This window comes from Colius striatus, chromosome 1 (genome assembly GCF_028858725.1).
Source record: "Colius striatus isolate bColStr4 chromosome 1, bColStr4.1.hap1, whole genome shotgun sequence".
NCBI classification, from domain to species: Eukaryota; Metazoa; Chordata; class Aves; order Coliiformes; family Coliidae; genus Colius; species Colius striatus.
The window spans coordinates 129,939,597-129,953,164 of record NC_084759.1 but is presented as its reverse complement, the minus strand read 5'-3'; the positions used below and the strand labels follow the sequence as shown (position 1 = coordinate 129,953,164).

At 42.0% G+C, this 13,568-nt stretch overlaps 1 protein-coding gene across 2 annotated transcripts; it reads left to right on the top strand.

Annotated features, from left to right (window-relative positions):
- Window positions 1–770: 770 nt before the first annotated feature.
- On the top strand, window positions 771–12,336 carry PTHLH (parathyroid hormone like hormone). Of its 2 annotated transcripts, none has more exons than XM_061988802.1 (4): window positions 771–840; window positions 2,010–2,132; window positions 7,656–8,078; window positions 11,918–12,336. In XM_061988802.1, exons 2-4 carry the CDS (start codon window positions 2,032–2,034, stop codon window positions 11,925–11,927), a joined length of 534 nt encoding a protein of 177 aa, XP_061844786.1. In that variant the 5' UTR covers window positions 771–840; window positions 2,010–2,031; the 3' UTR covers window positions 11,928–12,336. The 2 variants fall into 2 exon arrangements, with proteins under 2 accessions (XP_061844786.1, XP_010193900.2); XM_010195598.2 differs by lacking the exon at window positions 771–840 and adding an exon at window positions 1,375–1,472.
- Window positions 12,337–13,568: the final 1,232 nt, after the last annotated feature.

Here is a 13,568-nt window from a genome sequence, read left to right as displayed (position 1 = left end):
TGAGGGTGTTGGGAAAGCATCTGCTGCAAATCAGGCTGGCAGTGGCAGTAACCAGCCACCCCATGGTAGCCGGGGGCAGCAGCGCTGCCAGTGAGTGGGGAGGTTCCCGCGGGGCGCGGAGCGGAGCCCTGCAGAGGATGTGCGGCCGCGGAGGGGTGAGGTGTGCCGGGATGCTATTGGGACGGAGCCGGCGTCCCCAGGTGTCACTTGCTGCCCGCCTGGGCAGGGCCACAACGTGTGGGAGAGCCCATCCTCCGCCGTCAAACAGAAGGTGGGCTTGCCAAGTATTTCGCTTTGAAAGAGACGGCTAAGAGGATGCAAGAGGCGCACCAAACTCCCCCAGACTTTCTCTTTCTACCTTACTTCGTAATAGCTGGGGGCAGTTTCTTGCACAAGCAGGCAGTATAAAGGAGTGGATTGTGTTGCCTTCGGTTTTCCTGTGATGGAAAAATTTGGTACCTCCGTCGGGGAGGGCGGGCGGCCGGTCCCCGGCGGGGCGCAGGGTCGGGGGGGCTGCCCGTACTCCCGCCGCCCTCGGGCACGGCCTCCCGCTGCACGCGCAGCCCAGCGCTGCTGCCCGCCTCGCACGGCAGCGCAACCTGACACAGAGATTTGAAACGCCCTGTCCAGATTGACGGAGAGTGAAGTGGAAGGCGAGAGAGGGAGAGGAGGAGAAAACTTTCCACTAATTTACTTTTTTGGCCAGGAGCGTCTGCGTTAGTAGCCTGCGAGTCCTTCCCCCAGCCCTCCCTGTTAGCCCCCCCCTACCGTTTACTAGCGTACAATTAACATCATTAGGAATCAACCCTTCAACTAATAGGAGAACTGCGACGAACAACGGTAGGTGTGTGAAAGGAAAGGCGGCAACAATCCTGGGTTGGGCTTTGGGGCTTGATCTGATGAGTGTGGGACCGCGCTTTCCACCGTGCTACGGCAGGGGAGGCGTTGACCTAGGGGTAAACACACACAAAAAAAGGAGAGTTGGAGTGGGGAGAGGGAGAGAAAGAGAGGATCCCGGCTGCAGAAGATGCGAAGAACTTGGCCGGAGTCCTTAGGGTGTGCTGAGTGCATAGGCTGTCGGATGTTTCCCTTTCTTCGCTCCTTTTTGATTCTTGTCCCGGGAAGCGCTGATTTCTAGGCTCCTTTTCGACTGTGGGTATCCCGCCGGGGCTCTCGCTCACTCCGCACATGTTCCTAGGGCGCCATCTCTTTGCAAAACCCTCCGTCCTCCCGCAGGTCTCCCAGAGGCTGCTTCGGAGCGTGTGAACATCGCAGGCTCCAGCCCAATCCAACCTGCGGAAGCCAACAGTGCTTCCCAGCCCCCTCAGCCTTCCCGGGCTCCCGCTCCTCTTAGACTTCTCGGGCTCTCCAGCTGGGCAACGCTCTTGGTTTGAGCTCTCTTTCCTTGTCACAGTTGTGGACCCAACTTTTCGGAAGCAGACGACGTGAACATAACTTTTTTTTTTTTAGAGGTATACTTAAAGACAGATGTATAGACGCATAACCTCCCCCCGCCCCCCCTCCCCTCCCTGTCGCCTGAATCTCTCTCTGTCTCTGCATTTGTGTCCGCGCGTGTGTTTACAGAGAAGAGGGTAGCTGCGCTGACTTTTGGGAATCTTTCCTTATCTGCAAAGAGGGCTTCTGTAACATAAAGCCCTGAGACAGCAGCTCGGTGGACTAGAATTGAACGGATCTCAGGGAGGCAAACGGACTCGCTCTGTAATCCGATTCAAACGCGAGCTAGATGTTTGTTTAACTGACATAGAGATCTTGCCTCCGGTTAGAGAGAGACTGGGAGAGAGGGAGGGAGGAAAGGAGAGAGGGAGAGGCAGAGAGCAAGGAAGAGCTAGAGAGACGGAGCGAAGTTTGGAAGAAGTGAGCCACTGCCCAGAGCTCAGAAAGTTTGTTTTTCCTTCGCAGCCTCGGAGCTGGTACAGCCGAAAGCAGGGAGTGTTTGAGGACGGCGCTGGCGCATGTGTCCCGCGGGACTGATCTCCTTTTCCTTGCAGGTTTTAAGACCCGGAGCATACAATGTTCACTAAACTCTTCCAGCAGTGGAGTTTCGCAGTGTTTCTGCTGAGTTATTCCGTGCCTTCTTATGGGAGATCGGTAGAGGGGATCAGCCGCAGAATGTGAGTTTCTGTTTTTGGTTTTGGGTTTTGTTGTTTTTCTCTCTAACTCTGGCTCCGATGCCAGTGCCGATGTGGGTGGGGAGGGAGGCGGCCGGGTCACCCCGGGCCGGCAGCTCCGGGGCCGGGAGCAGCCCGGGAGGTGTTGCAGGCTCTGCAGCGGAGTGGCTCTCGGTTACCTGCCCCAGGTGCTCAGTGGTGATGGATGAGCCATAGGCAGAAGGCCTCTGGGACAGGGCGCTTCTCAGTCGTCTGACCTTGCAAAGCTTTGGGGAAGGAGATGTTAAAGCCAAGGGTCTCTTCTTCTGAGGGCAGCAGCAATGCATATGTGTGCTTGTCCAGCATGGACAATCGCCCATGCACCTTTCTGCACCCTTTGAGGGTCCTAGTAGGGAGCATCCCGTTTGATAATATAGTATGGTACACTAAATAATGTATACTTCTTTGGCAATGGCATGGAGTCAATATAGGTAAGTGTAGGGGGAAATGCACAGTAGTGAGGGCTATCGTGAAACTGAAGTACTGAACAATTTCTTGGATTTCTGCCACTTTGAAAAACACAACAAAACCCAAAGGCAGTCCAGTATCTGACTTGGAGGCAGAAGCATATTTTTTGATAAATGATAATGTAACTTAAGAGAGTCTGTTCAGGAAATGACCTTTTTATGTCTTCCAAAATAATCAGCATGGGTTATACTAATACCCCTACACAAAGTGCAGAAGCAAAGCCACTGAACTGATGTAGGAGCAGCTGCCTCACACACCTAACATTGGCTTTCTGGACTTTCTAACTGGGCTTGCATCAGATTTTCTAAGGAAGAAACACCTCAGTCATACTGTGGAGGGCTGTATTACTGCTAAGTTCGAAAGGAAGTCAGATTGGAGAAAGAGAGTTGGAAACTCCAATTCCGATTTATAGGGAAACATGACACAGCAAAGAATTTCAGATGGTTTTCCTTGTAAATGTTTTATTACATAGACAAGGGCAAGATCTCCAAATAGCACTTCCTCTGCCATTTGAGCAAGAACAACAACCAAAAAAAATCCCCCAGGTGAAGTGACTTCAGACACACCTAAACTTTGGCACCAGGCAGACAGCTATTACAAATCTCCTACAGCAAATTGTGTAGAACATGTTATTGCTGATAATGCTATGGTGTATTCTTTCCAGTCCATTAATGCTTAGCTGTTTTGTAATCTTTCAAATCATAGTTTCATCTAAGACGATTTTCTTCTCTTTGGATATTGAGGAACCAAACCTCAGTTTCAGAAATACAAAATGAAAATTATTGAAATGCAGTAAAAATTTGTTATTTTCTTGGCTAGGAAACTCTGACTCTGAACTGGATCTAAGCCAAATTTGTACTTTAAAAGAAGTTAGATTTGCTAAGAAATACTATCTCACTTTTTGAAGTGATCATTGTTCTAACATTTGTTTTTAAAGGTCAGGATTAGAGGCCTTCCCAATATCCCCATTCCCTCCTAGCTTGGGGGGAAAAAAGTAGAAGCTAAACAGCCAAAATGCATTTCTCAGCTACCTCCTTACTATGGCATGTAAAACAGACAGAAGAAACCGGTTAGCTGTCAGTTAGTGGCATTCACGTAGTTTTGTTTGTGGGTACAGCACAAACACAGACACCACACTCAAACATGTGTCTTGTTTTAATATCACCACAAATCGTTCCTAGAGTTAATGGTTAATAACTCACTTAAGCCTACAGATTTTTTTTTTTTTTTCAGTCAGAGGCTTAAGCCAGTAATGGATGAAAATACTGGAGCATGCTATTTTAGCCATGCAAAAATAATCAAAATGACATAGGCCTGTTTCTACAGACTTTACTGAAGCAAATCTCCCATGGAAAGCAATAGCAAATTGTCCCAAGAAAAGATTGCCAAATGTATTATTTGTTATAAAAATGCTTTAGCTGCTAAAGAACTTCTGAGAAACCCAGCAAAGCCTCAAAGTGAAATTAGATATTTTTATCAGTGTGCCCAGACACTGCTGCATCATGTCCCCAGATCTGTTCAAAATATTTTTATTAACCCTGAGATATGTTGAGCAGCTTTCACTCCCTTTGGAGCCAGTGGCAATGGCACCAAGTCTTACAAAACCCAGAGAGCTGACTTAATGCTTTCCAGTTATTTTGCTGAACTTACGATCAAATCCAATGTGAATAGTCAGGGATAATAACGGATAAATAAGAGTAACTCTATAATATAGAAAGTTGTCACTTGAAGAATGTTGCCTCTTATCAATGCTAGATATCTAAGGAAAAAAACCAAGAAGGAATGTGCCTGTAAAGATCAGCTTGTCTGGAAGCACATGAAGTGAAGATGGTCACAAGTCGTGGATTTCTACCGTTTTCCCCATAACAAATGTTAAGCCTCATATGTGCATAGTGTACTTGGATATGCTAATTAGTTTGGACACTCCAGTCAAATACAAACCATCAACATCCTTCTCTCACAAGTGCCTACCACATGTTAGTTTAGCAATTATTGCCCTTGGTTTGGGTACAGACTCTTTTTCCTTGGATGAGAGAAGCATTTTATAGAAGGATGGAAGGGACCTCTAGTGGGTCATCTTAACCCTAACAGCCTGATGTTTTATTACATATTGTACCCAATATGTGAATGCAATCATTCCAGTCCTCATTGCCTTCCTGCTCTGCGTGTGTGAGTGTTACATTGTTTGTATCTCCATTTTGAAGCACTTCTTACATCAGCCTTGTGTTTTTCCCTGATTTACAAACGTAGGAGCTGTTTGAATAGCTGAGGCAGAAGGTCAAAGAGATATGTGTCTGTACCACATCTTCTTCATTTTAAGGAGATTTTTGATCTAAAGCATACAAAGGAAATTGGTAGGCAAAATGCAATCGTTAAGTCTGGCTGAGTAATAAAAGTCATGTGAAATGTAACACTACGTAATGTTATACAATCATCTGGAATAGCAGAATGTTATTTGGGGCCAGATTTGATGCTAAATATCATACAGACATTTAAACAGAAACCCATACTCTTTGGCACACTCACCCCTCACATGTCAATCCTTGAATTATTTTGGAAGCCCATACTCACTCAAGATGTAGGTCTTGTAATGCTCTTTGACTGCCTTGTGTGTACTGGAACTGAATCTTTAGGTTTCAGCTCTGTAAAATAGAATAGCTTTTCAATCAGAAGTACTTTAATAACAGGCTTTAGAGATTCAAGATTTTGTAGCAGTGGGTAAATTGACCAAATACGCATTACAGGATTAAGGCAGCTTTAACTTGCCTGCGATAAAAGGAGTTATCCTTGGTAGTTTACAAGAGGTAGTAGGAAAGCTTTGCTCATCACATGGTTCAGAATCAGTAAAGAACTGAGATATTATGTGTTTTTTATAAACCAGAAGAGTGAAAGGAGAACTGGATTTCCCATGCCAATATCCTGGGAAAATATATTGCTGAAGCTAGGAATGTAACATGAGCCACAATGGACAGCTTGACAAGCAGCATAGGAATATGCTGCTCAGATGAGTGCAAGGTGTTATTTTTATTAGTGTACTTGCAAATCAGTCTGACCTTAATGAGGAGGTTGTTAGAGATGCCTATTGAAGAACTTCAGGGAGTGCACTGGTCAAAAAAATTCTCCTGGGAGCCATCTTGAGCTTGCATTGATGGTTACAGCTGCACTGAAGATAAAGAATCTATATGGATTCAGCTCAGTATTACCACATTGCGTTTTTGCTCAGGGACGTTGAGTTGAAAGGCATAAAATATTTGCCCTAAAGCTTGAAGTCATCCAAAAGCTATGTTTGGGATGCTTAAAACATAGGCAATGTTTGGTCATATGTGTGCTCACAAACCTGAGTATATCCAGGCCTGATTTAGAGTGAGTATCCTTACTGTACGACTTCATGCAAAAAAAAAAAAAGCCATCTTTCAATCTCAGTGTGGAATGGGGGAAAGCTGATATTTGAATTTTACACTAAATAATAGAGATCTAGTATCATTTACTCAAAAAGTGCAGCTCTACAAAGGCAAAACATGAAGGCACTTAAACAAATGCTACTTGCAGTTGCCAATTTCAAATAGCTCTACTGTTGATCATATCACAAATATAGAGAGTCTGGATGAAGGCACTGAGGAAGATAAACTGTAGAACATTACCAATGATTTAGTATACTATCTACGTCTACCACATTTTGAAACCTGGTAACATAGCAGGATAATCTGGGATGGGATGGAAGGAAGAAGTATTCACTGACAATTTTGTGTCTTCTCCAATTTCACCCACATACAGAAACAACTTATACAGCTAACTGACCAAATGATTATATGATAGGCAAGGCAACAAATTCATTTTCTTTGGCCAGTAAGAATCCAGTCACATGCAGTGCCCTGATGCTAGATAAGAGGATACAGAGCCAATCTTTGCACACTGAAGCAGGGCAATTGGAAGGATAAACTGTATTATAACATTCAAGGGAACACAGCTAAAATCCCAGCTTGCCACTCTTTCTGTGTTTCACAGTGCAGCTGTGAATCTACCTCACATCAAGGAAAAGCATGCGTGTTCTCATGGTTATTTATTATCCAGGTGCCACCTGGATCTTCTTTCCTCATACTTTTCACATCTTTTTTTTTTTTTTTTTAATGCTGATACAATGTCTCTAAAACACAGACAGCTATCCATCTCACAGTTTATCAAAAACAAGACAGAGAATCAAAGGACCACAAACTCTGGAAAAACACCAGACACCCACACAAACAAACGAGGATGATCTTGAAGAACATCTAGTGAAGAGGGCTAGCGTAAAACTCAGAAATTTGACCACAAAACTTCACACTTAAAGGGATACTAGAAAGGCATCTAAAATCATAATTCGACACAAGTGACCAAGGGGTAAAATCAACAAGAGTGGCTGAGGCTCATCTCTGATGATGCTCAGGCTTCCTCTCTGGATAGCTCATTATGGACTGAAGAGCCTACGTCTAGCCACTCGAATTCAAACATTTTTCCATTACGCTTCTGCAATTGCACTTTTATCTATTTATTTATGTTTTTTAAGTACATGACTGAGCAGAAGAAAATTATTAGAATGATCCTGTATAAACACTGCTTCCAGCTTCAGTGCAAGCACTTGTTATTCTCTCTTTTGCTTGACTTCAATGCTCCATTATCTGACCCTTTAGTTTTCCTATCTCTGACAACTGCCTTCCTGCTTTTACTGCTTGAAGTGTGATATATTAAGTGTTGTAATGCTTTCCTAGAACAGGGCAGTGACTAATTCAACTCCAAGTCCAGTAGTGTGTGATCGGTCAGCTGAGAATTATTACCCGCTTAGGTCTTTTCCTTCTCTGTAGAGAGCAGCTAGTTTGAGAAGCAGGACTTGCTCCAGCAATCTGACTTAACTGGATGTCTCCAAGCCTGAAAGCTGGTACACAGTCAGTGTGGCAACCACTGTCAGACAAGAGAGGAGCTTTGCCAAGTACTGGGCAATAACCAAATTCTAAATGTTTTTTTTTATCCCCCTCTTCTCTTTAGCAAACGGGCTGTATCAGAGCACCAGTTGCTGCATGACAAGGGCAAGTCGATCCAAGACTTACGAAGAAGAATATTCCTTCAAAATTTAATTGAAGGTGTTAACACTGCAGAAATCCGTGCAACTTCAGAGGTTTCACCTAACCCTAAGCCTGCTACCAACACAAAGAACTACCCTGTCAGATTTGGTAGTGAAGATGAGGGCAGATTCCTAACTCAGGAGACGAACAAGTCACAGACCTACAAGGAACAACCCCTGAAGGTATCGGGGAAGAAAAAGAAAGCAAAACCTGGAAAACGTAAGGAACAAGAGAAGAAAAAGAGACGAGCCCGCTCGACCTGGCTAAATTCTAGCATATATGGAAGCAGTGTGACTGAGAGCCCACTCTTGGACAGCTCTGTTACTACACATATTCACACTTTACGGTAATTCTGCTATATCCTTCTGGGGGGCATACCATATATTTACTGAAATTATTATCCTCCAGTGTGAGAGGCCAAGGCCTCATTCAAACCAAAAGTAATAGTACATGTCTATGGTCATAACTGGGGAATGGCTTTTCAAGCAGTGCATAATCTCAAGGTGATTTCTGGAGACAAGCAAGTACCCTTTCCACTTGCACTGGTGACAGTCTTTCTTTCCTGTGACAAACAGCCCAAGTAAACCACTTATTGCCAATATGGGCATCCTGAAGCTGAGTAAGTTGTAAGCAAAGTTATTTCTGCAAAAAGAAAGCATATCATAGCCATTAAAATTTCCTTTCCTTTTTTAACTCTAATGTCTCTCACATCAGATCTTGGTACCCACAATTGGGCCTCAGCAGACTGAAAACTCTTGAGTTTTATTTAAGGCTCTGCATCTATAAAATTGCAAAATTTTCTTTTCTCTCTCTCAACACCTCCCCTTTTTGGCAACTTTCCTACCCTTACTTTACAGTTATTCATTTTACTGTTTAACCTTAAGGGAAGACAAGGAAAATTTGTTTCTTAGTAATATCTACAAACAATGCAGACCAGCGTTTCACCATAAAGATTTCCCTGTCATTAGGACTTTTTAATTCATCTCCATCTTTTTGCCATATCATTAAATAATTACCTTGCTGATGAAAAATGTTGAGCATTGCTTCTGGAGAGAGATGCGCTTCCTTCATGTATGACAACGAAGGGTTTTCAGAGCAGTGGTTAGCCGGAGGCATCAATCTTGGTGCTGTCCTCTGCTTGCAGTCATGTCAGCTGAAGTGGAAGTCTGCACACTTGCAGACAAAGCTAAGAAGTCCACTCCACAGTCCTCCTCAGGTGTTTGCATTTTCAACAGGAAAAATGCACCTTTTTCTATCCTCCTCCCCTTCACTTTGGCAGAATAGAAACCTAAGAGAAGTGCAATTTGTTCACAGGAAACCCCTTAGAAAGAGACACTAGCCATGAGATTGACTAAAATCTAGTCTTGGATTAAGCTTTTCAGGCCATAATTTTCCATGTGCTTCACTGCCTCAGCTTCTGATGACATCAACAGGAGTTATCCAGAGGATCTGGGCATTCAATGCCATAAACCAGTTAGCATGGTTGTAGCAGTGAATAGTGAAGAGGGCTGGTTTGTCTCAGAGCCTTAGGAAAATTACACTCCAGGACTCTGGTCAGGAGACATCTGACATTTCAATAGATGTTAAGAAACTGTGGTGGTCTGTCTTTGGCACATCGAAATCTTGAATGCAAGGAAAAAAACATCCCAGGGAATTTCAACTGTTATTTGTTCTTACTAGTCTGTGGTTATATATCCAATGGGATGTGTAAAAGAATCACAGGTATAACCCAGTTGATTTTCCTAGCTCAGCCTTTCTGTTTCACGTATGATTGGTTGGCTGAAGACAGTCAGCTTTACTACGGAGTCCAGATTGCTGAAGGCAGCTCAAGTTTACCCTACTGATGTTGTTACCAAAAATGCGGTATTTCTCCAGGGCAAGAATCAGATTTCTAAAGAGGGTCTACATTTTAGATACTTAATTGAAGATTATTAAACAAAGAGAAGCCATAAAACAGGAAAACAATATTCCTTCTTCACAAGTACAGTGTAATATGCTGGCTTGGCTCTTAAGAAGCTGCTAGTATGTGAGCAGTAGCCTGGCAAAAGATACAATTTCTAAACTTTAAGTGAAAGCAAGTCCCAACTCCCTGACATGTACTTTACACAGGGGAGCCAGGTTCTATGCGGTTGTTGGCACAGAGTGGGCAAGCAAGATTTAGATGAAAGTATGACCACATCTGAGTGAGGTTGATTCCTCATCTGTACTAAGCTTAACTGAGAACATCTACTCTGCTGGTGAGGGGAAGGGAAGGTGTGTGCAGACAGAGTTTCTATATGCTGCACTAGTAGAAGCTGCTTTTGTAGCACCCCTAATGTTAGTTTCAGCTTAGGAGAAGCATTGTTACTTTACAGTGAAGAGGAAGGTATGCATAATGCAGCAGGGTAAATTTCAAGGAAGCAAAATGTGCCTTTTGCTGCGCCTTTGTACTTCTTTTCTGCTCAACATCCTGAATTTAGAACCTTGTCCCAATTCCTTTTGCTCAATCTTGTTACCGAAATTTGGGGTTTAGGTCAGAAAAAAAGACTGAAAGTAATGTGCTCTCTAGATCTTTTGACTTACTACAGGAACCATCTCATAAAAGAAGCTGATCTTGCAAAATCTGTTACCAAATCTCAAAAAGCAGCTTGCAAGTAGTCGTTAGTACAGAGCCCATTATAAAGATGTGGCTTAGCTTAAACTCTGAAGCAAAGTCTAAAATCCAAGCCAAACTGAAAATGTCACACTCTTAAAATAGGCCTGTGTAGTACAGACACATATAAAGTCATGATCTATGAATTGTGTGCCATTATTATACATATTGTAATGCATCTTGACTACATTCTAATATTGCAATTTAGTTATTAAGGAGCTTCATGCTAGTATTTCCATTCCAGGCACTTAAAAATTCTTTCTCATGGACATTGCAGCTATATTCTCTTCCAACGCAATTAAGCTGTTATTACCTAATTTCCTGAGAAACCTTTCAAATGAGTAAACTCCCTAATATTAAACATAGTCTCACTTTCAATACGCACATTTAAAAAATGGCCTTTTAAACCCCCAAGGATTTGGGGTTTTTGTGTCTCATGCCCACACATGTCTTCCATGTGGAACACTACCCACAGCTTTGGTGATGAGTCCAGCAACAGAGCAAATTCTGCTCCTTCCTATAGCTTCACTTTCCACTCTGTAGCTGTTTCCCAGGGAACCAATGTGTATTACAGAAATGTGCTGCTCACAGGGACAGAAGGATAAAAGCTCAATCCTTCAACATTTCCTGCAGCACCTCTAAGAAATAACTTAAAATAAAATTGTACTATAAGTAATATAATGACCAGATAGGAGCAGTCTCTGCTTTTGTTCTCATGCCTCCACGAGGAGGGAGGAATGGGATACTTATGCCAGGCTGCCAGCATCCCTTAGAAAACTTCCAGATCTTAGGACTGTATATAGCTGACTCTGCTTGGACTGAAGGCAACAGGAGTCAGAGCTTAACACTAGATGCTCGTTTTAGTTCAGGATCAAGATCTTTAGCTCACAGAGGGGAAGTTTCAGGATTATAGTCTTTTCAAACACTTAAAAGAGACATGCTCTCTAGGGTTTGTTCACTTCAAGACCTAAGCAAACTTTTCTGCATGAGTGCTGCATATACTTGTGTATATGACACTACCTCTAACATGAGCAGACCCTTATATAACAGGTAGTCTATTAGCGTGAAATAACCACTGTGTGACTGTCTTAATCAGAAGTCTGGCATCCCATCCAAGTAGTCAACACAGCAGGGGCATGATTGCCACTGTGTTCAGTAAGAACTTTCTTTTTTTTGTTTTCTTCATTTCGCCAATTGCATTTCTTTTTAGCACTTGGCCTACTTAATGTAGATGGATACAATTTTTGTATCTGTAGCACTCAGGTATCTTCTTGCTTAAGGCTCTAAGGAAACTTAAGAGCCAAACTTGTGGTTTCTCTGAGTGTGCAATACAGTGGAATAAATGTCCTCAGTGTTGTGACAAACTGCAAGTCTTAATGCTGCTAGCAGCAAAGGCAATATAGCAGAGGTCTTGAAAGGATGTCTAAACCTGTAGCATGTTAAGTAGGTCTTATTATTGTAAATGTTTAATAATGTATATGATACTCTTGTTATTAATTTTGATGTCCATATACTTGAAATGAAAACTATTTTTTCTCTTTTCTTCTTTGCAGGAGGCGCTGACATTTTCAGCAAGAGATTTTTGGCAGACGTATTGCAGTATTCTGTAATAGTGAACGTATGGGAAGTATTAAAATATTTATTACCTGTAAATATTGTAAATGCTCAGAATAAAACCTTTTTCCCCCATTGCTCTCTGAAACTGCACATTTGGTTATTGTGAATTTTCCTCCCGCCCCTTTTTTTTTTTTTTTTTTTTTTTGCTAAGGCTAAAACAATTATTATTGTCACATTTACCATAATTTATTTTGTTGACTGGTGTATTTATTTTGTGAACATATCTTGGTGCTGCTGACTTTCTATATTTTTTGTAACATAATGCACTTTAGATATACATAACGAGTACATTGATAACTGACATAAAATATTCCTGTTTTGTGGTTGATTTCAATGAATATCTACATACAAATGTTCAAGCTGATTTTCCTTTGTGCATGTATAATAGCAGTATTTTAAAATTTGTAAAGAATGTCTAATAAAATATAATCTAATTAAATAATGACTCAGAAGGAAAAATGCGTCCTTTAGGAATTTCAAGAGCAGGAACAATTTTTTTCTTTATTACATTTGAAAATTGTTTCAAATTAATGTGTTTACATTGGTTCAAACTGCCACATTTTCACATTAGCTTTTACTTAAAAATCAGTCAGAACATATTTTGTCCAAGTGCTCTATTTTAGGACAGCTAAATTGATGAACAAGCTGGGAGTACTGTCATATTGCTCAGACCCTGCTGCAGGGAAAGTATGATTCCCAAACTTTCCAGCCCCCAGCCCTGCAAAGGCTGAAGTATTATACCCTCCAAACAAGAGGATGTGAAAAGCAGCTCCAGGGGATGCACCACTTAATACACTCTTGGAAGGTGCTCACACCCTGTAGTCTTGTTAAAAAATACAGATGCTCAGTGTCCTCAGGTCCCATCAATTTTACTCAAAGATCAAAATGTCTGCCACATGAGTAGAGTCTCAGCTCACTACACTTTAGGACCACCTTATGTTAATGGAGGGCAGGAGAGGGAAATGTTTCCTGGGTGAATGCATAAAGGAAAAAGAAAACAAAAACTATCATAGATGACATATAACTAAGTAGCCTTGCGTTGCTTGAATAACTTCTCCTCTGTCCCACCACAAAAATGCTTCCCATGACTCTGTTTCTCTAAAAAAAAAAAAAAAATTAAAAAAAAGTCTGCATTAATTTTACTTTTGCCTTACATCTATAGACAGCTGCAGTTAAAGGGGAGACCACCTTCACTACATCATGGTCACTGGGTAAAGAAAACAACAGGAAAAAAAGGATGTATCACTTTTGTTAAAGTGAACATTTAAATCCTACTTCCCATTCCTTTTGTTACCACCCACGTGTTAATTACAGCAGCTGCTGTGGGGGCAACCTGAATAAAATAGATTGTTTCACTGAGACATCTGTACTTTGCAAAATCCCACTAATTTTCCTCTGTCTTGCTCCTTTAACATCAGTAACATCAGAAAAATGCAAGTGTGGAAAAATAAATTACGAATCCTGGGAATTTTAAGATAGCTCTTGTAATAGTTGCTCCGCTCTGTAGCTTCTAGGCTTTTCTTTTTTGTTCTTTTTTTTTTTAAAGTGCCATCTTTTTCCATTGTCAAAGTACAGCCATCATGTAAT